Source organism: Artemia sp. Qi Xiang Cuo, chromosome 5 (genome assembly GCF_049724085.1).
Source record: "Artemia sp. Qi Xiang Cuo chromosome 5, ASM4972408v1, whole genome shotgun sequence".
NCBI lineage: Eukaryota > Metazoa > Arthropoda > Branchiopoda > Anostraca > Artemiidae > Artemia > Artemia sp. Qi Xiang Cuo.
The window spans coordinates 78,340,254-78,367,973 of NC_142798.1; the positions used below are offsets into that span (position 1 = coordinate 78,340,254).

At 35.4% G+C, this 27,720-nt stretch overlaps 2 protein-coding genes across 2 annotated transcripts in view; one reads left to right on the forward strand and one right to left on the reverse strand.

The window, feature by feature from the left end:
• Cdk1 (Cyclin-dependent kinase 1) overlaps window positions 1-3,604 on the reverse strand; it is a 42,459-nt gene extending 38,855 nt beyond the window's left edge. The window contains exon 1 of the mRNA XM_089089015.1: window positions 3,455-3,604. Within this exon, the coding sequence (XP_088945141.1) occupies window positions 3,455-3,500 (46 nt within the window). The 5' untranslated portion in view covers window positions 3,501-3,604. The remainder of the gene's footprint in view (window positions 1-3,454) is intronic.
• An 81-nt stretch (window positions 3,605-3,685) lies between these two features.
• LOC148952566 (uncharacterized) lies at window positions 3,686-27,148 on the forward strand. The gene is made up of 5 exons (XM_089089954.1): window positions 3,686-3,820; window positions 15,309-15,462; window positions 21,758-21,907; window positions 24,993-25,244; window positions 26,986-27,148. The coding sequence occupies exons 1-5, from the start codon at window positions 3,772-3,774 to the stop codon at window positions 27,023-27,025; spliced, it is 645 nt and encodes a 214-aa protein (XP_088946080.1). The 5' UTR covers window positions 3,686-3,771; the 3' UTR covers window positions 27,026-27,148.
• Window positions 27,149-27,720: the final 572 nt, after the last annotated feature.

Here is a 27,720-nt window from a genome sequence, read left to right on the forward strand (position 1 = left end):
TACCTTGAGCATACTTATATAGTACAATGCATACTTTATATATATATATATATATATATATATATATATATATATATAAGTATGCATAGTACTACATAAGTATGCTCAAGGTACACATAATAAAGGGGTGAACACCTCTTTTTGCCATATGAAGGAGCATGACTCTGTGTACCAATGAGTCAAATGCACACCTGACATTGTGTACTGCTAGAACAAGACTCTCTTGGGCCAGTTCAGCCTCTACGAGGACATTAGCTATAGCACTGAGGGCATCAACACAACCTATTTTATTCTGAAAACCAGACTGGTTTGGCAGAATAATACATTTCTCCTTCAATTCATCTACAAAAAACAGCTCAAACAGTTTAAAAAAAGGTAGTAGAGAATATTATAGGCCAAAAGGTCAGACACTGAGTATTAGATTTGCCTTTTTTGGGGATAGGAGTGAGACCACCAATACAAAGAGACAACAGTAATGTAAAAGTGTCAAAAATCATCTGCATGAGCAATCCTAGATGTGACACGAGCAAAGGGGTTCCATGGATAGTATGATATGCACTAATATTATCTATACCAGACAAAGCTTTCCTTTTGAGACTGCCATTATTATGGCTTGCATTGCAACAACATAGTGAGACTCCTGGTAAACAGATAGAAATTCATCAAGTTTGAATTCATATTTAGAATCTAAAATTGGATCTGGTGCAGCAAATTCATTTGAAAAATGTGTTTTCCACTTGGATAGGGGACTTTAGGAGTATTAAGGAGACTTTAGGAGACTTAAGGATTTGGTGTTTGGGGGAGGAAGGTATTTCCAAATGGAATTGGTCAAAGCAGAAACTCTAAGTGAATATGAATCAATAATGCCTGCATGGTGATGAGCTAGCTCACTTGCAAAAATCTTTTTTGTATAGAGCTATATAATATCATTCAAAACACCCAACCTAGGACAATCATTATCTTTCCAAATAGAAAACCAAAGCTTTACACAGGAGCATGGTTCAGAGAGTTTTGTATTTTTTGACCAATCAGGAAGTTGAGTGCTGATGCATATTCTTCAAGTTGGAACTCATGGGTTTTCAGCACATCTTAGACCATGGTAAATCTATGCACAATAATCACTGGAATAATCACAATAATAACTGATCTGCAAATCAAGAGCAATCTGCATCTCAGTTTCACCAATAGGACAAGATGTCTGAAGAAGCTGGAAAGGGATGTGAATTTTTTGCAATATATAATCAAGAATTTTTTGATACAGGAGCAAACAAATCTTATCCCAGTCTATCTTTGAAAATCACTTAGGCTTGGGTGTATCTTGATTCATTGGGGTATATGTTAAATCTAGTTTAAAAGATGCTGCTATGGGAAGGTGGTCTGATAATTGGTAATCAAATATTATGGTAACCACAGAAATTGAAAAATAAATCAAACACATGATCTAGATTTGATGTATGAGACAGAGTGTGAATATATGTGGAAATTTTAGTTTTTGGCTGCACAATTAGCTCATCAGAAAAAATATCATGAAGAATAGAAGCACAAAGTGATACTGCAGATTCAGAAAAACTAATATCACAATTTAAGTCCCTAACAACAACACAAGGGATATTAAGTTTTTGAACTTGTCTAATACATGCATGCAAATTCTCAGAGGCTTGTGCAAATAATCATTCCAATTCATCATTTTTATACTTAGTGGGCAAATACCAATTTATTACTACACAAGACCCTACCATCATGGGCACCCATATGGGGGGGGGCAGCGAGGGGATCCCGCCCCCCCCTGGCTGAATGATACTGCCTTGTATTTTATATTTTTATTTTGACATTTTTATTATACAGCATTGGAAGTGCCAATTAGACCAGCTAAGCTCCCCCCCCCTCAAATTCAGCTTATGGGTGCCAATGCCTAGAACAACACTAGAACTAAACCAACTTGATTGAATACTTGCTGAGATTAAAATTGCTAGGCCTCCAGACAGACAACCTTGAGAATGAAGACACTTTGCAGGAACAGAAAAAGTCTCTACTCACATCCAATAAACTAAGACTAGGACATGTAAGGAAATGTTCCTGAATACACATTAAATCATTATTCAGCAGCATACTTTCCAATCCTGATTTTTTATTCAAGAAACTACCATTTATGTTCCATGAAACAAATTTCACATCTTGGTTCTGTTAGTGGAGATCCATGGTGAGTGTATCACAAATTCTTTTTTTCACTACCTAGATTGGATAGACACCTTACACTGTAACTGGTGTGACCAGAAACCTTGCAAGTTATACAAAACACTGACTTAGAGACCCTACTCTATATCTGCTGACCCCCACCCCCTCTTGACCTTTCCAATAAGTTATGTGACAAACCTGTATGCATTAAATAGTTAGTTTCAGCTGACCAAGTGAAATTTAACACATACTACATGTTCCACAAGGGCTCAATTCAATATAGCCTACCTTCTAAGGGCTTCCTAGCTTCATCTAGCCTATGCTTCCGCTTCTGTGAATAGATTAGCATATATTGAAGTTTCTATAATTGTGTGGGATGGATTGTGTATTCAAGAACTTTTTGAAAGACAGGGCACCACAGGCTAGCATGATTAACATCTCTTCTGAAAGTTTGCAGGAAGTGATAGGCCTAGAGTACATTTTCCTATTGATTGTTGCCTTTATCTTGCTATTTATTAAAAAGTGATTGAGAGTAGAAGCACCTGGAATTTATGTTGTACATAATTTTTATGTAGCCTATGTTTAGAAGCAGCCTTCTTCTTCTTTAGGAAAACAGCACTTGGAGTCTAAAGACAGTCTTTTTTCAGCTTCATAACCAAACTGAAGCAGGTTTCAGGTGATGTCAACCATTTTAAACAATGTCATTCTACTTTAGAAAATGAATAATCCTACTGGAATAGTATTCTTTCCTCATTTCCTGGCAGCTTGATGTTAAGCAGTTTACTTGTGTCAGGTTTTATTTTCAATCTTGAAAAAATATTTCTTGTTTTATTTGCCAATATTGCTTTAGCCTACTAGGCTATTGCAGCTAAAGATGAGGTGTTGTGAAGTCTCAGGGACTAAAGAACAAAATATACAATTTGGGTCTCTTTTTTCCATTTGTATTTTTCTTTCCTCAGGATTGTTTCCTCTGCCTAGCCTATGAATTGTTTTAGTAAAATATTTTTTTCAAGCAAGGACAACCATCTGATGTGCCCTAAAACTTTAGAGCAAACCTGCATATCTAAAGTTTCTTGACTATGTTAGCCTTAGCCTACTTGAATAGATATTTAAGGGGATAATGTAGACTTGGCTTTAGCTTTGTTCAATAAAGGTAATCTAACCTATGAACCATGCCTGCAAAATGGTAAAACATAGCTTATTGTTCTTAGTTAGACCTAGTCCGAGTCCAGAAAAATATCCAAATGGAATTTAAAAAAAATGAAATACCATTTCTTACCTTCACCCACTTTTTCCAATTTCTGATAGTCTTCCAAACTAGTCATTACCACTGATTTCTTAAACAACAGACTATTTTCAAATCAAATTTCAAGCGGTAAATTTGAACTTACTGCGTCATGGAAAACGGAAAACTTGTACTGAAAAGGAAAATGAAGACGCAGCCTATGAAAGTAACGACTACGTAACAGCCTATGATCTTCAGTGAAGATATGCCGTACAGAAGGATCTCTTTGATCATCACTTTAATCACATAAATAAATGGCCGCTCATTGATTTTCTTATTGATTAGTTTGGGTCTCAATCGCTGTTTCAAAAATGAGTAACAAAATGAATCCAGATTGTAAATGTTATGTTGGAGATTTGGGTAATATTTTATTTTTAACTTGATTTCATTCCTCTCAGTTTTGTTTGGATGTAAGGAAATGTTTAAGTCTTGGTGCAAATAGCCTATAACATTCATTTGCATTTTTATAATTGTTTAGTGCAACAAGCTTGTTAAAGCTTACCGTATTTTGGTACTGATAAATTAAAAATGAAGGGTAATGTTTATATTTACAGACTTACCAGGTAGCTACAAAATAAACTTAGCCTACCTCTTGACTATAATCAGAATTGCATCCTAAATCCAAATTTAACATTCATTTGTGTCACAAACTAACTTTAAAGTTCATTTCTTATGAACTTCACCCCCCCCCCCCTCTGATGTGCAAATATAGGTCCATTTTTTAGCACTAAGATCTTACATCTTTCTGCAAAGATTATTGTTTTTTAACTCATCTTTTTTCAAAGATCTTACAGCTCACTGACATTAGCTAAAAGTGTGAAGACCACCACTGTTCTGCCATATAGAACAATGATGAGAGAACTTTGATGATCAGTAAAGTTCTACCAAATCATATTAGGGTAAGACACCCAGTAGTTGGACACTTTAATCACTTTGAAAACTTTTTGACATTTAAACTACTCTAATTACTGTATTATACCACCTAGAAACTTAATTTTTGTATCAACAAATTTCTGAAGAATTTCTGAACAAGAAGGTTACTAATTTAAATAGTTTCACTTGTACAGCGCCTCCTATTTTTGAATTTACTAACAAGTGACAATTCTGCCTAAACTCGGACATACAAACGGGTCATTGTAAATTGGTCATTAAAATAGTATAAAAGATTCTGTCCAAGAATAGGCAGGTGGCCGACTACTGGGTGTCTTACCCTAGGCTATTGAGTTAGGACAAAAGTGAATAGCCTACACCATTTGATGCATTTTTTTAGGTCAATATCTACCAAATGATATTATTGAGTTGGGAATAAAGTGAATACACCATTCGATGCCTTTTTTATGCTGATTACGAATATAATAATCATTTCTACCGGAAATGAATTTCAGCCCCCCCCCCCTATATAGGCCTATACCTAACCTAACCCTGAATTGGCATATATAGGGGGGCTGAAATTCATCTCCGATAGAAATACTTAATGTATTCGTAATCAGCATAAAAAAGCCATCGAATGGTGTATTCACTTTAGTCCTAACTCAATAATATGCTTTGGTAGATATTGACCTTTTTTATTCTGATTACGAATATAATAATCATTTCTATTGGAAACGAATTTCAGCCCCCCCCCCCCCGATAAATTGCCATTACGGGTTAGGTATATATAGGGGGGGCTGAAATTCATTTCCGATAGAAATGATTATTATATTCGTAATCAGCATAAAAAAAGGCATTGAATGGTGTATTCACTTTATTCCTAACTCAATAATATGATTTGGTAGAACTTTACCTGATGATCTACTCATCATTGTTCAAAACCGCCAATCAGAGCAGAATGATGAAAGACATTTGCACAAAAACAACCAAAGATGTAGGCTAAGATCTTTGTTCAAAGATTTCACTTTTAAGCGTTTTCTAACAGAAAACGATCTTAGATGTAAGATCTTAGCACATTGATGAGTGAAAAAACAACCCTTATATACCCTGTATTGGTACATATAGGGGTGGGGGTAATGTTCATTTCTGATGCAAATGCATGTTAAATTTAGATTCAGGATGCAATTCTGAATAGCCTATAGAGGTAACTTTATTTCTTAGCTTACTGAATAGTCCATTAATATAAACCTTACCTTAAATTAATTTTAATCTCACCCCCTAATGTGCAAATATTTATATGCTACCCTGTATTATGTATAGAGTAAAAGATCTCTTTTTGGCATTCCATAAAAATAGACATTTTCTTGGACTGCTCCTGTTTTACTACAGCATGGCTCAATTTGAGTATAGAAACAAGTTCCCTACCTTCTTGGTGAAATTTTCACCAAAAACTTGTCACCATAAATTCAAAATGTGGTCTCTGTTTTGACAATTCATAGATGATGAGCCCATAATCAATATGGGGTCTTATATGTGATTTATAAAACTGGAGTAAGGTTTTCTCCTTACAGCCCCAGGGTGTGGAAAGAAGTCTTTTTAGTATATTTGTTTTTCTATAGCATTTTTTATTGTGTTTGAAATGTGGAGGTGGAAATTAAGTTTTTGGTCAAGCATGAGACCTAGGTAATTAATATGATTATCTTCTGGAATAGTTGTTTTATTTAGAATTAGTTTTGCATTAACATGGTTTTGCTTCCGGTGAAATTGGATTATTTTTTACTTGGTGGGTGCAATGGGTAAATCTGAATGTTGAGAGAATTTTTCAAACTGGAAAAGTGACTTTTGCAGATTTGACTGTGCTATCTGAAAGGTGTTGCCAGATGACCATAGCACTAGATCATCAGCATATTGTAGATTTGTGTGGGGTTGGTTCATGTCCCAGAGATATAGGGCAAATAGGAGGCAACTGAGGACTGCTCCCTGAGGTAGGCCTTTGGTTATTGTCTTTTGGGGTGAAGAGGCTGAACCAACACAAACAATGAAACTTTGCACTTCTATGAAGGATTTAATAAAAGATACTAGCTTAGGGGGTACTCCAAAGTTTGCAAGTTTGTTTTAAAAGGATTTGGTGGTTCATTTAGTCATATGCCCCTTCAATATCTAGGAAAGCTGCAACTAGGACATTATTTTTTGAGAAAGATTCATTTATTGCATTTGTTAGCAAAATGAAAGCATCTGTTGAGGAGTGGTGTTTCCTGAATCCAGTTTGAGTGTGAGGGATCATATTATTTTTCCCAACAAACCAGAGGAGTCTGTGATAGATCTTTTTCTCCATTATTTTCCCCAGCACAGGAGTAATCATTATGGGCCTATAAGACTCAGGGTTATCTTTGGGTTTATTTTTCTTTAGGATTGGTAGGAGGGACAAACATTTCCATATATTGGGGAACCTAGAAGATGCCCAAGCGTGATTATAACAATTTAGCAGTTCTTGTTTGTATGAAGGTGTGAGATTCTTAATCCATGTAGGGTGTATATTGTCATAGCTGCTGCTAGTTTTGGTCCTAATATGATGTATTGCATTATTCAATTCCTAGATTGAGAATGGATTAGTTATGTACTCGGATCCTGGGCATGGTTGGTAACTTGGGCTCATAGGAATTGGGGACAGTTTGCTTTGATTATTTGAAGTTAGCTTATTAACAAAAAGAGTTGCAAATAGGTTAGCTTTTTGATTATCATTGTCATAATGGGTATTATTATGTATAAGCTCATATAGGAGTGGGTTGGGGAAAGTCTTTTTCCCACAGATGTGGCTTATAACTCTGTGTATAATGGGCTCATGTGTTTCTTTGGAGAGATTATTTGCAAAATTATTCCAGTATTTATATTTAGCATCTATTATAGTCCTTTTTAGATTAGATTTTGCTTGTAATTTTTTGAAATATGTTGCAGGTGATGGTGTTTTTATGAATTCTGTCCTAGCTGTCTTTTTTATTCTCCACTTATTTAGGAACTCATTTGTCCACCATGCCTTAGGAATTTGTTTAGCGAAAGTTTTTTTAGATGTTATGCTAGGGATAGCATGATTAGCTGTATTTATAAGTAAAGATGTCAAGGCTTCAGCATTTGTGTCAACTGTTGTGTTTGAATTGCATGAAATTTGGGTGAAACTTGTAATTTCATCATTTAGCTTATTTTGGAACATAGACCAATTTGCTTTAGTGTTGATATATTTGGAGATATGAGATATAGTTTCAGCAGGTTCATTTAGGGAGCAAACTATAGCAAAGTGGTCAGTACATAGACTATCAATTTTATTTATGTAAATTTTATTCAAAAAATTTAATGAAACAATTTTTAGGTCAATTGTGGAGAATCTGCCACTTTTGGAGTTGAAATATGTATTCAGGTTTGGAGGGGTAGCAACAGCTAATTCATTATTATTTGAAGTCATATGCTCAATGAATTTACCAGCTTCATTTGCTGGTTTATTCCCCCACAAAAGGCTGTGGGCATTGAAATCTCCACAAATAATAATATTTTTTAAAATATTAGAATTATTTATATAATTAAAGAAATCCTTGGCATCTGTAGTTTGGCCATTAGGGTTATAAAAGCTTATTATGTAGGTTTTTGAATTATTCAGCCAAACACTGATACCAATTGTGTCAACATCATTTGCAAAATCTGGAAAATTGATGCCACAAAATTTTATATTATTATTCACTAATAAAGCTACCCCACCTCCTTTTCTCTCTGAAGATCTATCCTTTCTGAGGATAGTATATCCCAGAGACTTAATTTGTTGATTTTGGGTTAAATGAGTCTCGTGGAGGCAAGCAATATTAATGGAATTATTATTCATAAAATATATTAGTTCATTTAGCTTATTTTCTGTGAGTGATCTTACATTCCATTGGAGTATTTATATATGTTGTGTTGTTGATTTATTCTTCATATGACTGTGTATCAATGTTCAGCTTTGTTAAAAGTAAAGCAAGATCTTTTTTTGCTTGAATGAGCATATCATCTGGGATGTAGATTTTTGCCAATTCTGCAATATTTTTTGTTTTCTGTAGTTGATGTATGTTCATGGCCTGAACTGCATTACAGTTCAGAATAAATAAGCATATATTTGGGGATTGCATTTTTGGTTGTGCATCCTGTTTGTCGGTTAAGGGGTTAATTCCTGGTAGTGTTTCTGGTTTGTTTCTTCTTGGGAGGGGGGGCCAGGCTGACCTCATCCCACAGGACACGGAGGCTTGTTGGCTTGGTGATTCCTTCTGATAGGGATTTGAGCTAGGTGGCATAGAAGGTGGTTTTGTATATAGGGTGCTTGATGCATTGGGAGCGTTTGACGTTGGTGTGCTGTTTGGTTTCATGACAGGCTTTATTTGGTATCGTTGGGCAGCATTTGCATCCATTGCTGCAAAGGGGTATAGGATGGCCTTCTCTTTTGATATTTGGAGTGTTAGAACTCTTTTCTTGTATGCAGGGCATAATGATTTATTTGTAGATTCATGTGGGCCTTTGCAATTGATGCATGTAGGCTGAGTGTTGTTGCAAGTTGTCAACTCTTTAGGATAGAATGCTTTACAATTTCTACACTCTCAGAGAATTTCATTGCATTTGTTTGTTGTGTGTCCCAGTTTGAGACACTTCTGACACAAGACAGGCTTTGGTTTGTATTCCTTGTGTGATTTGATTTGCCCAAATAGGAATAATTTTTCTGGAAAATTAATTTTTTCCTTCAGTGTGAATAAGAAGGATTTAATAGTTTTTAGGCCATTAAAGTTAGGCTTGCCAAGTTGGGTAACATCCTCAACTGGGATTGTGTTTCAAGTACTATCTGAGAGCCCTTCTTTTAACTCCTGAGTAGATATCTCAGGAGGAATATTATAAACTACATTTGTTGTTGGTGATTGTTTTGGGTTCCAATTAAATGCAATAATTTTGGTATTCAGAAGGCTTTTTAGGTTAATTATTGTATTTGTTGATTTCTGATCTTCTACAGCTATTAGTAGAGATCCATCACTGTTAATATTAAGAGAGAACATTGATTTTAGCAATTTAAAAATTGCAACTCTTATTGCAGTGATCATTTTTATTTCGAAGGGGGTAGTAGGAGTAATTTTAAGGTAAATTCCTAAGTTTTTGGAGGGAGGATCTTGGGCAGGGAGAGGGGAAATACTTTTGATTGGGGAGATTTTTTTTCCTTTTTTTTAGAGCTTCTAGAGAGGACTTCTTGAAACCCATTATCATCATTTATGGTTACATTAGCCCCTACACTTATCATTTTCCTATTCTCCGAATTGGAGCTTTCTTTTGAACTTTGAGAAAGTTTGCTTGACCAGCCAAGATGGGTATCTTTCACTATGGCACATTCACTGGAATTTGATTTGGGATCTGGGGGGACATTTTTTTTTTTTTTGGAGGACTTCTAAACATTGCCTATTGGAAAAAGCTTTAAACAGAAGAAAACAGAACTAAAGCAAGAACAGGAAATAGAATGATATCAAGCGATCTTCACTCTACTATGGGGAGGAGACCACCACATTATAGCCCTGAGGATGAGTTGAGCAGGAGTCGTTTGGTATAACTGCTGATTAGAAGCGATAATAATTCACAAGAAAATTTATTTTTAATTTTCTTATAGAGTTGCTGCTGCTGAGGTAATCAGTGATAGTCTTACAGGGTAGGAAAGCTCATGCATGCCAGATATCACATTAGTGCCACTTCTTCAAGAACTTTTATGTCTTTTTTTAAATAAGGAGAGGCAAGAGACATTCCAGCTTCTACTAGTCTAAAAACAGGACTATTTGCTTGTCATATTGCAATAGCCTATTAGCAACACTAAAATCCAGAATAATGTTAATTCACTGTAGGCCATTGGGATCTTTGTAAGTTAGCACAAGGTTTAAAGAATACTAGTCTAAAAACAGGAAAGACCAAATATACTTCTTCAAATAAATAAATGACTCAAATTTCAAAGGTTGAAAAACATGCTGCAAGATCACAAAGATATATTTATACATATATCTTTGTAAGAAAACATACCCACCAATTGAAAGTCCTTCATAAGAGCAAAATCAATCAGAAGCTCCTATTTGTTCTTTCTTTGACCAAGACCATATTGGCCTAAAACTTGTGAGCTGAAAGATTAGTCATTCTCTGCTTGGCATAAGTCTCAAAGGAAGCACTCTAGATAATGAAAATACATCTTAGCTTGAAGTAATCTGTTGAACCCTTCTTTTCTTCAGCAGTGGCATTGTTTTTGGGGAATAGAAAACAATGAGTATTAGTTTGGCATATGTTACTGGAAATTGTGTTGTTAATTTTTTTGGGAAAACAGGTCTTTGTTCCTGGAGTGATTTGTGATTCTGCTTTGTTATCATCATAGCAACTCTGATTTATTGTTTTTTTTTCTAATCTGCTGTACATAATGATGTGATTGGCATCTAGCTTCTTTATTCTGGATCTAACCAACTGTATTTCTGACTATGCTTAAATGTATTATTGGTCTGCTATCAGTTTCTGTACTTGCTCAGTTTTAGAGAGTTAGTACATAGTTCACACATTTCTAGGAACCAAACCTTATTTACTTTCACAAATTGTGTCTTATGGCATGCTGGTGTTGTCATCAATAAGGAGGTTTGATCTGAGCCTCAATCTTGATGGTTCAATTGTGATTGTTTTTGCCTGATGGTGGGTCCTTAAGATTTCAGGTGGGCTGGAGGTCCATAACCCAACCATTGTCCTTTTTTCAAGCTTGGAGCTGGCTGCCTTATGCTTTAATTACAAAACCAGACAAGTTTGGCTAAAGCAACAATGCCTTTCAACAGAAAAGTGTTCCCTTTGTAAATTTGTCAGGAGTAATTTTAAAGACATGAATTCAGGGTGCACACATTTCCGGAATTCAAAATTTATCCCTGATTCTTGAACTTATCAGGGTTGTGCATTACCTTTCAGGTAGCAACACAGGTAACTTTGAAAACAATGCAAAATCTGTATAAATTGCTTTGTATTGCAAATCTGCAAGGAAAATATGGGTGTTTTGTTAAAAAGGTTTTGAGGAAACAGCTTGACTACAGCCTAAGGCTTAGGTATTTGTGTTTGACTTTACTTCTTTTTGTTTAAAGGTGCTAAAAATAGATCCTCTTAATTGCTAGTGCCATTAAAAATATTCAAGTTATTCATATTGCCTCTGAAGCAGTCTATGTGCCCCCTAAATTCTAGGGAATTTTAATGCATTTGAAAATTTGGTTTCATGACACTCTGTTTTAACAAGTTTCACTCTTAATTTGTCTAGTTACAGTTTTTGTGCTTGCATCAATCAAAGGAGAAAGATTGGCTTTCACCTGCTGTATCAGTTGATAACCAGGCTACTTGATGGCTCTGAAAGTTTGTTGCAAGAAGTAGACATAACAGAAGGATTATCTGTTTTTTATTTACAACAAACCTTCTGAATAACCTATTAGAGATTAAATGTTGGGGTTCCACCCCTGTTTCTTTTCTTTTCAGATAAATTACCCATTTTCTTTTCTGTAATTATATTTGCCTATAAGATAATTTTTAATCCTAAGTTGAATTCTGGTTGCTAAGTTAGATTCTTTTGCAATAAGTAAGCTTTGAACTAAATTCTATTTTGGACTTCCTGGTTTGAGTCATTGAAAGGTAAAGTTAAGAAAAAGTAGAATGGATTTTGAATGGGGATTTAGAGGATTGGCCAGGGCCAAGCAAAGGTCCACCCCTATGCAAAGTTTGTGTACAGAATGAATATTATTTTTCAGTCAGTCTACATTTAGACCCCATTTGGGGAAGCCTATTCCTTTTGTGATATATGACCTTTGGAAGATTACAAGTAAGATATTTTCTACAAACTGTACTAATTTTCCCAGAACCCAGACAGAGTAGGAACAGAGTTACAAGATACCGTCATTATTATATTGACAGGGGGGTTTGTTACATCCAAGGAGATAGTTAGAGATTTTTAGTGGTGACCCGGATTGGGTACACTCTTGGCCTTAAAGTGGCCATTTGACCACTTGATCACGATATCATACCCTGAGGCAGGGTATACTGTAAATTGGGTATTATCAAACCCAATATTTACAGAACATGTGTGATAAGCACAGGCATCTCATTATAATATCTGGTGCTGCTTGGGGCTTTTCCCTCCAGTAAGTGGTTTAGCACCATTTTTGCACCAATAAGTGGAGACACCCGTACATTACCACACCAATACTGATGGCATTGTGGCCAACTGGTCCAACACTGGTGGCAGCAAGAAAGGTCCTATCAGTAAACCTGATAGTAAAAGAATTCCGTGTTTTCGAAGAGACAAGTTGAGTTACCCTACATAGTAGCCTATTGTGGTTACATATAAAAAAAAACGCAAAGAGAAATTTTTTTATCTGGGCTGTGCCTAGTTAGATAATAATAAGTAATAAAATTTAAGAATCAATAGACCACACAAATAATTAACTTGTGAGACAAGGGAGGCTGCTCTGCCCACATAGAATCAGCAAATTAAAACAAAACAATTTTTCACAAAAAGATAAAAAGAGACATTGGTAAAAGGATTTTCATTTAGATGAAAGACGTTAAGTAAACCTTGAAGTAATGGTGGACAAACAGAGAATTCAGACAAGATCTACCGCAGTAAAACAAAAATAAAATTCAGACACACAATTGTATGCAACTCCCGCTGGAAATACCCTAAGAAAAACACCATCAGATAGAACCATATATCACTCAGGGGGTGAAATAGACATTTCTGACACGTGTGAAGGGGAAATCTTCAAAACAAAATCAGTAATAGAGTGATCTCTGGTACAAACCATGGAAGAAGAAAAGAGTTTAAGGCAGATTCAGAAAGAATTATTCCCAGATAGAGAAACCCAGACAAAAGAAACAGTATTAACAAGAAGAAAAATCATTATATGAAAATACGTGTAAAACAAAACCAACTCACCCTTCAGATGAGGTACAAAATGTAGGGGAATTGTATAAAATCTAAATCTAGAAACAATAAAAAAATAAGAAACAAGGCAATATTTATATCAGCAATTATGAGTAACTCATGAACACACAAAAGCAGCTGGATAAAAAGTAATAAAATTAATTGGAAATTTTTTCATTTTATTTTGAAATAATTTTTTTGTTGACATCCAGAGCTCCAAATCTTCTTGTTTGTGTTATATTTTTAAGAATAATATCATAAATTTAGTCAATATTTAAATTCCCTGTCTTTGTTTATAGAATGATTAACAAAACTCTTTTCTTTTTTTTCAATGGTTTTTATAGGCCATTGTGTTAAGCCTCTATTGTTAGAGATGACTATGGCCTCCTCAAATTGTATGAAATGATCAGGGTGGTGTAAACTATCTTCTGCCAAGGTTGAAACAAAAGTTTCTGGAGTTTTTTTTTAATTTTTTAACCTTATTTATTGAATTACAATGCTCAATAGTACAGAGACATGGGGAGTTTAAATAGTGACTCAATTTTGGAGAATGGCTTTATGAGAAGAATTGCAGCATTTCATGCCAATAGAAAGATTATTTCACAACAATAAAAAATTAATTTCAAGTTCATTTTCTTATTTTGTATCCAGTTGCTTTTGTGTGTTAAGAGTTCTTCATAATTGTTGATCTAAATGCTGTGTCACCATAATATCAATTGTCTATATGATATGTATATTGTTTGTTTCTTATTTTTTATTGTGTTTAGTTTAAGATTTTAATTTTAGATTATTTTAGATTTGATCATTAGCCTTTTAATCAGTTTCTTCTATATTTAGTGCTGAAGACACCTAGTTTTGTATAGGCAAAATACCCATCATTTAGTTTATCTTTTCCTTTCCTTCTACTGGCTGTAGATTCATTATTTTGTTCTTTATTTTGAGATTTTTTCTCTCTGTTTTGTCATGGCTGGCCATTTCAGCTCTAGATCTTTAATTTTTTCTGTGTACATGCTATTAGAGATTGGATGCATAATTATTTAGTGAATGGAAGGTTTTTCTCCATTTATTTATGCATTTACAGGAAGTGAAAAATTTGATAGATAATTGCAAATCAAGAAAAATACTTTGGGAAACAAATGAAGGTCTTTCTGTATAAATCATGTTGTTTGACAAAACTTAAGAATAATTTTTATAGCTTGTGTTTGTACTTTTATAGTAAGGATAAGCTAATTTGTCTCCCATATTGATGGATACATAAGCACCAAAGTCCCATGCTTTGCAAATTGGGAAACGGACTTGTAAAAAAAAAACGCAACTCTTGATACCAATCCCATATGTTGGCGGCCCTCATGTTAAATTTTTAACTAAAAATTATATAATGTAAATCAAATTTATCCAGGTTTTAGTACAAGAATTTCCTTTGTCAAATTATGGTGCAAATCTACTTGAGGTTTTAATGCCTATTACTTCTTACATGAGCATAAATGGCTATATAAAAAAAAAAAAACTTCTTTTTTCTTGCAGACTTCAAATATGTAACATCTTAGGGATATTTTTTGAAATTTTTGGGTCTGAAAAGGTAAGACGTGTGCCCCTATAAGTCATATTGTTATGTTTTGGCTCATGGATTTTTCTTACTAGTAGTTTATATGCCATGCCTTACACCCTGTACATTTGGTTTAGTCTGATGCAGGGCTGTATCAAGGATGTTTGTTAAGGGGGGGGTGCAATTTTTTTAACATCACCAATTTGTTTACGTTTTTACAAATCAAACAAATATTTTTGGGGCAGAGTTTAAACACACACACACCCCTCCCCCTGCATATAGCCTTGATCCAATTTATAACTGATGAACCTTAAATTGCAGATCATCTAGAATATCTTAAACACCATCTGCTTAGTTAAAGACCTTTAATTGGAAGTTTTACTTCTCTGCAAACTCAATTATTAGTTATTTATATTTAGCATTTGTGGCTCTGCTGTGTTTGATGCGTTCATTTTTCCTTATTTTAGGAAACCATGCATCACAAGAAGAATTGGAAGATGCCTTTTCTCGATATGGGAGAGTCAGGAAGGTTTGGGTGGCTAGAAATCCCCCAGGTTTTGCTTTTGTTGAAATGGAAGACCCACGTGATGCAGAAGATGCAACAAGAGCACTTGATGGAAGGTACAATATTGATTTAGTAATGTTCTACTCTATTCCTTACTCTTTATTATTTTTATGCAAGGTAATGCAAAAAGAAGGGTTTGTTGAACTGTGAAATGATTGGATTCTTTCTTTTTTTTATGCCATTTCACAGGTCAAGAATTTTTTCATACTCAACTCGCTTGTCTTTGTTGCTTGCCCTGTATTGCAATGGTAAGCCTAGTGCAGGATTTATTCCACTTGACAAATCGGTGACGGAAGTAGTGTCATCATTTGTTACAAAAAAGGAAGGATTAATAAGTGTGATACCATTTTATATTATTAAACATATGAGGGCTATTCAGAAAGTAGGGAACGTTTTGTTATAAAACAAAAACCAGGCACAGGAAAAATATTTTATTAAATACATCTGAAAGAGTGACTAAAATGCTACTTTTCTACATAGTCACCAAACAAATTAAGGCACTTATCGTAGTGGTGGAGAGGCTTCGAAATTTCTTCATCATAGAAATCCACCGCCTGCGATCTCAGCCACTCAGTGACGCACGCTCGGAGCTCGTCGTTGTCATCAAAACGCTGTGTTGCTAGCCAGTTCTTCATCTTCGGGAAACATTGAAAATCGTTTGGTGCTAGGTCGGGACTGTAGGGTGGATGTGCGAAAATTTCCCATTTGAATGAGTCCCGCGAATCCTCTCATCAACTTTGGCGAGAAGATCGTCTGTCACAATGCTCGGTCGTCCACTCCTTTCTTCATCATGCACGTTGGTTCGGCCATTTTTAAACCGGATACACCATTTTCGCACTGAACTTTCATTCATTACTTCGTTGCCATACATTTCGCACAGTTGCCGATGAATTTCGATCGGTTTTTTGCTAACAAAAACCGTATTACGGACCGCACTTCACAACTGGCGGGATTTGCAATTGCAGCGCACATTTTAAATTGGAATATTGGGAAAACGGGCAGTGCGGAGATGTTCTCGTTCTCACGGCTGGATGCCGACTAAAGCTACGAGCACGCGCATACCAAAACATACGTGATCGCCGCGTGTCTAGTGGTGTCAGACGGAAACGTTCCCTAGTTTCTGAATAGCCCTCGTAGTTGCCTTTACTTGAATGGGTCACCTTGCTGGGTCAGTTAATCTAAATCCCTATATGTAATGGTCCCACAATATGTGCATAGACCAAAAGTAAAAATTAACGATTTGTAAATACAATAAGATTTAGTATAATTGAACTTAGATTTTGGTGCATTTTCTCTTCATTTATTTTTTATATCTGTTACCGTGAATGTCCGAAATGCCTTTTTTTTTATTCTTGGATTTAATCAATGTTGTCAGTCATCTTTCAGTTTTATGCAAGGTGTGATGATGGAAAGTTAGCTTAGGGTTTTAACCCATTTCTGAGATTTATAACCTAATTTAACCTAACCTAACTTTAATTTTACCATCGTAGCTTGTATAAGACTCGAAAAGCTGATTTGCAAAGTAAATTGAATCCAGGCAGAGAAAAAAGAATTTCAGACATTTCCCAGTGAATGTTGACATTAATAGATTTCGGACATTCTCGACAACATATTTATAAAAATGTTACATACTCAGATACACTCTGACAGCTAATGTGTCTTGAAAGTGTACCTCTTTTTGCGTCTATGGGGTGGTCCTTCTAGATTATTTTTTTTTTTTAAGATTAATAATTATAGGATTTATTAATAAGATTAATAAATCCTATTTCATTGGCCACTGACTATTCTATCTCATTTATTTCCATATTTCAGGATAATTGAGACATAGCTACTGATACTTCCTACAGTTTGATCCTTTCTCCACCTGTCTACCATTGCTACTTACATGTTGTGTAGAAAGTATCGACCAACCTACTGTCACTTCTGGTTCAACCAAAAGTAGACTCCTCAACCATAAGTCACATTCTCCACTGCAAAGCATTAAATCAGTCCTTACTGAATTTGAATGCATCACCTACAAGCTTGATTTGCTACTAAACTCGCTTTTCAACTTTGCAGTGCTCTCTACCGACTTTCTTCGCCCTTCTTTAAGTGTTAACATTGTCTGGTAGAGGTAAGAACAAAACTGGGTTGTTCAGAAAAACTACATATATACACAGAACAGGACATATCAGAGTGGCTGATAAGGTTGTAAAATAGTATAGTTGTTAAAAGAAAAAAATTTGGAATTCTTAAAAATAATTAAAGAATAGTTATGATTGAGTCTTCTCTGTTTCCAAACATTTGACCAGAAATAAACATTCCAACATTATAAATACATTATTTTTTTTCTATTATCATTTATTCCCATAGTATCATTCTAAAAAAGCAGGTTCAAATCCTTTTTTTTTTCGTTTTGACTCGGTGTGGCCTGGAATTCCTCACCAGTCTTGTATGACTCAATATTCAGTCTTTTATTTATAGTATTCAGATAGGTTTTCTCAACATTAAAGGTAGATTAATAATATCTCTGTCAGAAGGTATCCAACTTCTGTGATAATACATCTGTAGTTTGGTAAATATGCTTTCCCATTATAGGTATCCAACTGCCTTCAAATCTGGTGTAATCTTGTGTTCACTTAGTAAACAGTTATCTGTGTCCAAAGTGAAACCATATTAATAAATAAGGGTTGGGAAAGAGTATGTTTTAAACAAATTGTGATTTTGTCAATGCATAAAATTAACTTCCATAAGAGACTCCAGTTGGTTTCAGGGATAGATCCCCTTAAGGAGTGACCAGATTGTGTTTGAAAACTGAGTCGCATCAGAAAAACTCAATTCCCTGGAGCATCGTTTAGCATTTTACCAAAATTTAAAGAGAGCTACTTTTTAGTTGGAATGGTTGAAAAGCATCAGAAATGCATCCGCAGGGGCAACTTGACGTGTTTTTCCCAGGGTGCCAAATAATTATACCAAATTAAAGAGATCTATTTTTTAGTTAGAATGATTGAAAAGTATCAGAAATGCATCCTCAGGGGCAACATGATGTGTTTTGCCCAGGTTGCAAAATTATGCAGATATTCTATATAAAAACAGAGGTGTCATAGATACATTTTAGTATAAAGGTGGCATGTTACGACTTATTGGAATCTATCACGCAATTATTTGCATAACTGGAAGGGCTTCCCTGGGTATGTTTTTGGGGCATTTTCTTCTTAAGCTTGTTTTATAAAAATTTCCCCCCTCCTCCTCCCCCTCTTTCAGTTCAAATTCATTTAGGAAATGCTCCTATGTGTTGAATTGATATCAAGTGGTCTTCTGGGTTGGGGTGCTGTTTGATGTAGGACCAACATTTTCGAGATAGCTATTTTGGGCAGAATGGTTGAATGGGCCATTACCCATTTAGCTTGGTTGAAGTAGTTCAGAAACGTGAAGTCACAATAACATTATGCATTTTGCCCCATCGATAATGGCACCAAGTTATATAACTAGTCTGTTTCCAGACCGAAACTTTGTAGATGCATCTCAGTAGAAAGCAGACATGTAATACCTTACTGAAGTCAAAATCATGTAAGAATTGGTGATCTTTGAAATCACAATATATCATTGCCTATCATCAGTGGTAATCATTGCCCTTCTTTCTGACAACCTTTTATGCATAAGTATCTTATCCCTCTTTCAAATTAGGATCATTTATAAATTCACAGATCACAGACTACTCAAAGGCAGAATGTAAACAAGCACAAATCTCAAACCAACAGTAAACAGGAAGCAAATGTAACAGCCTCCTCTAATTCACGGTAATCGCTAATAACGTAATCACCTTATTTTTCCAAAATTAAGGCCAATAAGGGATTTAATGTACTGATTCTGGCCTGCCATACAGCTCCACCCAGGGTCCACACAACTTGAAATTAAGCTTGACGGTGTATGTATAGGAGGGTCTGGTCACTATATAGGAATAATCAGGTTATTCTTCCCAAAATAAAGGCCAGTTAGGTCGATGAATGTACTGATTCTTAGCCTGCCCCAGAGTTCCACCCAGGGTCCAGTTCGAAATTAAGGATGATGCCAATTATGGAGGAGGGTTCGGATAATGGAGAAATTATCACGTTATTTTTCCAGAAATGGCCAATCAGGGGTTAGAAATGAACTGATTCTTGATCACAGCTCCACTTGGGGTCCACACAACTTGGAATTGAAGAGGATGACAATTGTGTAAGAAGGTTTGGACACTATCTAGGAGAAATCATTAAGACTTCCTCATTGCGTGTGATTTTTTCTTGAGGGGGGGGGTAACATTTTGGGTCATACATTTTTTGACATCATTCCTGTGATGAGATTGAAGGTGAGTTTGGCGATAACGAGATTGGTGGGGCTAAGTGAGATGACATTGGATATGGTGGTAGTGTTGGTACTACAATCACCGCTACAAATCAAAATTCCTTGTAAATATTACAATTAGCAATGTAGAATATAACAGAGTTGATTAATAAAAAGAAGCGAAAATAAGTTCTTAAGAGTTCAGTGTGGCAATATTAGATAAGACAAATAGAAATCGGAATTCGATAGAAAGGAGAATTCGAACATAAGATGAATAAAAATTATTATAAGTAAAATGAGCTGCAATTCCCCTATATGCTAGTGTCGTACTCTGGCTCGGACACGGAAAAATCTATCCTTTAGGTTTCCATGTCTCAAAAGTGAACTTAAATCCCATTTTTGTGTCATCTTGCATACAACTAAATTGGTTTTCATTGTCTCCTGGAAAATCTGTTTATCTTCTTGGACAAGGGTGCCTGGTATATTTTATTTCACGGTATATCTACAAACATGAATGGCGAATTAGTAATGTTCCAGATTTGAGTCAAATTTCGCTCTTGCATCCTAATTTCTTACCATCTGATTATAAAATATCTTTGTGACTCAGTAACGGCTTCACATATTGCTATTGTTTTTTTTTTTTAAGTTGCTCAAAGGACTTCTTATTGGAATTTTTGTTACTAAACTTGGGATAATTTTGCTTCCACTCAGTCACATCAACTGGAACCTATGACACAACAAAAATACATCACAACACAATACGGCTTGAGTTGTTTTTGCTGGGCAGATTTAGCATTTCTAGTGATAAACCCACTTTTGGTTGAAATAAAGCTTCATTAGGAAGTGGAAAATGAGTTACATGAGTCAAGGATGTTTGCAGTATCTTATTATCTTGCTACCCCAATAAGTCTCAGGGGATTGTCTACAGTTGAATGCGGGGTTTTGGTTTTATAGACTTATCTTGTGCTTGGACAAGATAATCTAATTTTATTTTAAATTGCCAGAAATTAGCTTTTGAGCAACAAGAGAAAACATTGAATACATGCGTTTTGTTTCATGCTGCTACCCTAATGATCTTAATAAAGATTTGAAATTATCACTATGTTTGGTAGTATGCATTAAAGTAGCTTGAAATTTAGTTAGCCCTTCATTTTGAATCGAGCCCGTCAGTCAGTAAAGACGTGTATTGTGTTTCATGATACTGTCACCCTATCGTTCATTCTAACCCTCTATAATTTTTATTGAAAGATAGGTTGTTTTATTGTTTTTTTTTTTTTCATTTGGTTGAAATTAGCCCTTGACTAACAGGAGAAAACATTAAAGATGTGCATTATGTCTCATACAGCTACCCTGCCAATTTTCATAATGATTTGGAGTCATCTCACTATTAGGTCGTGTGTATCGAGGAAGCTTATTATTTAGTTAGCCCCTTATTTTCATTCTAGCCCATCAGTCAATAAAGACATTTGTTGTGATTCGCTATACTGCTGCCCTAACAATTTCAATAATTGTTTGAAATCATCACTGCACTTGGTAGTATGTGTTGAAGAAGTTTATTATTCAGTTAGTCCCTTATTGAATCTAGCCCATCAGTCAATCAAGGAGTGTTTTGTATTTCATTATACTGCTACCCTAGCATTGATTTTGCTCCTTTGCGATTTTTATTATCAAATAGGTTGTTTATTTTATTTAAAAACAAATGTTTTATTTTAGTACATTTTTTTGTGTTGATGGCAGCTAAGTGTAGGACTTTGCAAAAATTCGGTGTTTATCGTCCTGCTTTATTTAATTGAATAAGCAAATTTTTTTATTATTTTCGTGCTGTTTTCTGTTTCAATCTGGTAACATCTAAGACAATCTACGTCTATGGTTGTTGAAAGGTTTCCATAAATGGGGAGCCTTTAATAATAAAAAAGAAATTAATTCTATGTTTTCTTGGAAAAATTTAGATGTGACTCATAATACTGTAATTGTTTTTCGTGTTCAATATTTATAGAAAATAATTGTGGATATTTTAAGTGTTTAAATGAAAGTTATGTCTCATTATAGGAGAGTCTGTGGACGTCGTGTCCGTGTAGAAATGGCTACTGGTCGCCAAAGAGGCGGTAGGAGCCGAATTGCTGACGAAAAGTGCTATGAGTGTGGCAAATACGGGCACTTCGCTCGTGATTGCCTTCACAGAAGACGAGGAGGTCCAAGGTAATTTTTTTTGCAATTCTGTATTTCTGTTTTTCCTTCTAGTCTGGTCTTGAAAAGAATAGTTTGTAGATTTATGTTGTATGTTTGTATGTTTTTTTATAGTTTGTATGTTTTCCCCTTTGACAATTGAAACTCCAATGCCGTCTAGCATCGCAGCATATAACTCCCGACTGAATACAAACAATAAAGATAATGCAATTAGGAAATTTTACAAGACAGTGAATTGCAGAAAGAAACTAATTGAGCATTTTAGCTATATATCAAATACTCATCCTTAGCAAAACAATATGGTAGAATAAAATTCAACTTACGATAAAAATGAATAAAATAAAAATAAAGAAACCAACAATGAAAAAGCCCTAGATTCCGTTCTTGTTATTTTGTGCAAGTTAGCTAAGACTGAGATGAACTTTGATGGATTGAAAGGTAGCGTATCGTTCTTTACACTGCTGAAGTATTATTTTTTGAAACTTAGCTAATTTGTTACTTTATATACATAAGAAATTGATGTGAATTCAATAATTTGTACCTGCGAGTTCTCCTTAAACATTATTCCCGGCCTGCAGATACATCCGACAGACCTGTCTGTCGGAGAAGCTAAATAGGATTGATGTCAAAACTGCCTGTTTTGCTTCTCTAAGAAAATGGATTTTTGTGTCATTTGTGGGGATATAAAGACATGCAAACTCTTTCTAGGGATGTGTGTCAAATATGTATACAGCCATTTCAGCACGGGCTGTACATTACTAAAGTGGGTGGATCGTGAAAAGAATTATTCCGTTTAGTTTTCTGACCCAAGTTGCTAACAATGCATGAAAACAAAATGAGAGTGAATAAGGTTCACTAAGACTGTTTCTTGGCGAGAAAAATTGTTGACCAAGGGAATTTACCACCTACTCCTTGTGAGTTTACACCTAACCTTTAAGTGTAAAGCGATGGTTCGATGCGGTTGTAGCCCTCCTCTTGTTCGAGTTAATTTTGAAATGAAAGATGTTTCTGGTATAAGGTGCATATGGTAAATTAAAAACAATGAAGGTGGATATGGCTCAGGGTAATTATGTTTCTCGGGTGATTGATAGCGTTGACCAGCTCTTGGCGACTTCGTCCCCAAGTGTAAGTGTATCTAACTTTAGGGGTAAGAATGAAAGCTTGAAGAGACTTTTAACTCTTCTATTGGATGCTAGTTTGGAGTGTAAGATGAACGACTATCTTTGTCCTTATTTTATTATGTATTTGTTTCGTTTAAAGTTTTTTCCCATTCAAGACTAACAGGAATGCTAACTTACAGTTTGTTCAGATAAAATTCTATAGCATTTAAAAATCTCATGGAAGAGTTTAATTCAGATTAACAGATTAATTTTTGCTTAGAATTATTGTTTCCTCTTATAATTGATAATTTAGTAGCAGGAAATAAAAAGATTCGAAGACTTTTGGCTATGGAAATCAATTAAGTTTTCACTGTAATTTAATTGAAAACCTTGATTGCTTGTAATTATATAATTAGTGGGGTGTTTGACGTATCCTCGTGCGTTTATTTCTGTTTAAATTTGTTACATCGGTATTGTGCCTTGTCATGGAGATTAGCCAATATATGGGCCTTGTACTGAGAATAGCTACTAAATTAAAATAAAAGTATAAATTTATTTCAGTTTAAATAAATCGAAATTAAAGGCAAGGAGGAGCAATGCGATAGACTGAAGAAATGATAAATATCAGGAACATATTGATATCAGGAACGTCTTTTGGTTTGGCTTATTTTTTTATCAAATTAGTGGAATCCTTATGAGAGCTTGTTGCAAGTTCTTATATATTTAATGTTCATTCTTATTTGCTATTAATAAATACCAAGGGGGTGAGTAGATACTTTTTTGTGTATAAAATCTAACGTTGAATGATTTCCCTTCCTCTTTCCTGACAAATTTGTTTTAGGTCTTTATCTCCCTAGGGGAAGATGTGTCGGCCCAATCTTGGAGATATTCCTCTATCCTAAGGTGTACAGACAATAAATAGCTGTCAGTCCTATCTAACTAAGTAGTAGCTGGAATAAAAGAACAAGCTTGGCATCTGTCAATGCCGTTGGATTTTTCCAGTTGTGGAAGCTAGAGGGGGAGTCTGCTTTAAACGTCTGCTCTAAAATTTCCTTGGGTTCAAAAGATTAAATTTTATGACTATCATTGTATGAAACGTCTGAAATAACTTATTCCGTATGTGTTGTTTCTTACTATCCACTCAAGAGAAACATTTGCAAAGATGTCATGTTTTCAACAGTAAGCAGCTATTGATATTTTACAAGGATATAAAAGAGGGTATCAAGATGAAAATAAGCTTTTTTTTAATATGCTTATACGCATATTTGGAATTCAATGAACTGACAGATTATAAACGCTTTCATTCGTGAAAAATGAAAAAGCTGCTCGTGACCGATAAAATCGCAAAGTAGTCGATGGCGATGCTGGAGTCATATGGTACGTATGGGCAAAGACCGCCTCCTTCACGATGTGCAGTGCCGAGTCTCTCCCAGTATCAGAAGGCATAGGTGGCAAAAAGCTGCAGTATGGCGATGCCTGGAGAAGGATGATGTGCTGTTCAGATTGTCAATGGAAGATCTTTTGTCTGCAGCACTTCATAGGTCATGTTGGGGAGGCACCGTTGTTTTCTCGTGCGCCAGTCGGCGCGGGAAGACCTAGGCCCAAGTAAAAAAAAGAACATAGTTGTTATGGCCAGATTTATTAAGTTTAAGATAATACATTGTAATAATGTCTGGTTTTGAATTTCAGCATTATATATCCCACATTGATCGCGTGAGAATTTGTGAAGTTACCTTGGCATCACTAATAATGCCTTTTAATTTACGGACAGCTGAAACTGAGTGTTTGCCACAATAGATTTTATCTGTTTTTCTCGGCATTTTTCAAAGTTATTTAGTTCCTATCAGCTTTTTGTTGAAAATATCAAGTGTATTCACATTATGTAAACATACTTTTTGTACAGCTAGTGTGGCCAAATTTATTAGTAAGAAATTTGATAGTACTGTTCCTTTCTTGTCTAATATTGATGTTTTATGACTTATGTTTGTATTTAATAGACGGCGAAGTGGGTCTTACGATCGTCCTTCCCGAAACCGTCGCAGTAGATCTCGTTCTCGCCGAAGGTCCGAAAGCCGTTCTCCAACGAGGTCAAGAAGTCGCTCACGATCACGTAACCGTAGTGCTTCTCGAACAAGGGAAGAGCGTAATGGAAGCGTCGAGAAGACAATTAGGCGGGCATCTGCAAGAAGATCTGAAGACAGGCGCTCAGCTGACCGGACTCCTGATAGGAGATCCCCAACTAGAAGCAGGTAGTTTTTTTGTTTTCTCTAGTTTCTTTTTCTTTCATCATTGAAGCATCTATTTGCTTATGGTAAGTATTTGGAAACTAGTACAGAGTCTTAATTATATGCTGATAATTATCAGCATATCAATTGTACTTGATGGATTTTGAAGGCTCGTAACTAATCTAAGACTCAGCTTTGCAGCCTTTCTGTCTGTTCCCTTTGCTAGGGATTTACTTTTAAAACTTTGATATAGACTAAAAAAGATATCACTGAAAAAGAAAAAAAGAACAAAAAATGTCTTGTGAGCAGGGGCGTCCCGAGACTCATTTCATTGAGGGGGGGGACGATCTTCGTAAATTTTACCGAGTCGCTGCCCGATTTATGCCGAATTTTCTGCAGAAATCAAGAATTTTGCTAAATTTCTGCCTAAATGCTAAATTTACTAATTATTTTTTTGCTAATTTGCTAAATTTCGAATGCCAAAAACATTGGAGGGGCGGCGCGCCTCTCCTCCCCTCGGGACGCCCCTGCTTGTGAGGGGTTATTTAAGAATGTCCGAGAGAGCTAAATGGTAGTCTATGAAGTTCTCTTTTTGTCAGCAATGACGCAATTCCGGTTTTTGGCTAGTTTAATTAAAATTCAGTTTCTACCTCATGTTTGTGGGCGTCAAAAATGACTTCAAAATCCTCCCCAGGAAAAAGGCTGTTGTTTCAAGTATCTTGAAGCATCCTTTTTGTGTGATTTTATTTAGTGGACATTTGTCAAGAGGGTCTAAATAAATACTGCTCAATTTTCAACTTCAGTTTTTAATAACAGAATTAGTTACTTTTTTTTGGAGATTTGGCATTAGTGGAAGAGGTTTTCTGAACATCGATGTTTTGAAGGCAAACAAAACCATCGGATCCCTCAAATACCTTTCATTATCAGCTTTATTGAAAATAAGTTGGATTTCATATCAGAGTAATCCCAATGTTCAATGGGCTATATATGATCTTAAAGATGAGTTAGTGGAGGCTAATAGAAAGAGAAGTTGGGAAGTTATCTGGGATGGGGGAGGGCTCAAGTCTAAGGAAATATGCTTAAATATCTGATAGGTTGTCAAACACATAAGGAAAAGACCGTTGCGCTAGAGTTAGTCGAGGCTAATAGAAAGAGAATTTGGGAAGTTAGCTTGGGGAGAGGGGCTCAAGTCTAAGGAAATATCCTTAAATATCTGATAGGTTGCCAAACAAATAAGGAAAAGACCGTTGCGCTAAAGAGCGAAATGAGTTTCCACGACGAACTCAAATATATATGATTATATTAGGCAGTGAGAAGCCTCCTCTCGCTTCACACTTTTAAAGAGTGGTGTGTTAATGTTTGTAGATTGTGACTGCTTCCCTGTTTTCTGCTCCTACCTTTACGATGTAAAAATATGATTACTGTACAGTCTCATTGTGACATCAGCTAGAGGAACAGGGAAACCTCTACTACCCCCCCCCCCTCTATATTTCGAAAAATACCTTTTTTGAGCGGTATTTTCATTCACAATGCCTCTTTTGGTATTTTCATTGAAAAACTCCTTAGATATTGAAAAATATATTTTGTCCCCCCCCCCCCTCCCTTTTAAATTCTCGTGAATTGACGCCACTTGTCTCATTTGAACTTCTTCCTGTAATTCTATAAATAGTCTTAAGATAAATTGGGCTCGGAAATGGCTTTACTTTGTGTGCCCGAATGCCCAACAAATTTTGACTAGATTTTTATCCCTTTCTTTCTCTTTTAGATCCCGGTCCCCCAGCCGTCCTGATGATGAACGTGACTGAACTTTTTAAGATGATTTATTTTGAAAGGGTGACCACTCTCTTATGGTTGTAGCTGTGTGCTGTAATTTTATCTAAGGATTCACATTTTATACTCCACTTATAGAATATACAAGTCACCTTGTTTATGTCTTTGTCTTCTATATTGTTTTTATTATCATTAAAAAAAAAATTATGTCTGTTTCGGAAAGTTGCATACCGGAAAATTCGTCTCCTCGGGGGTGGGAGTGGGGTCAGCTTGCTTTTTTGTATTTTTTACTTACAATTCTCCCAAGTCATCGAGTAAAAAAAAAGCAAAAATAATAGAACAATCGCAGAAGAAAAGTATTTTTGAACATTTCTCTAAACATCAAATGCTTTTCATTTACTGGGTTCAGAAAGTGTTGAGTTACAGGATATACATTTTTACTGTAGAAAGGGGAAAGGAAAGGGTGAAGTTTTGCTAATCAAATCGCGTTTTAGTTGAATAGTGGAGAAATAGTAGATAGGCTAGGTAGTCATAGGCGCAGATCCGGGTTTTCTTTTTCTGCAGTCTAGAAGTAAAACCACATTGGCACATTTCCAATTTTTTTAAGAAGATCAAAAACAGTTTCTAAATCTGATAGTCCATCTGCCATTGTAGCTTTCCCAGGCCCAACTGGTGCGTTCTAGATGTCACAGTTCTGGCTATTCAACAATTGTTATTACCTATCCTCGTT

Coding starts and splice junctions, on each gene's coding strand:
- LOC148952566 (XM_089089954.1), top strand. CDS start 3,772: ATGAGTAACAAAATGAATCCAGATTGTAAATGTTATGTTGGAGATTTG. Junction 3,821..15,308: donor ATGTTATGTTGGAGATTTGG/GTAATATTTTAT, acceptor TCCTTATTTTAG/GAAACCATGCATCACAAGAA. Junction 15,463..21,757: donor ACAAGAGCACTTGATGGAAG/GTACAATATTGA, acceptor GTCTCATTATAG/GAGAGTCTGTGGACGTCGTG.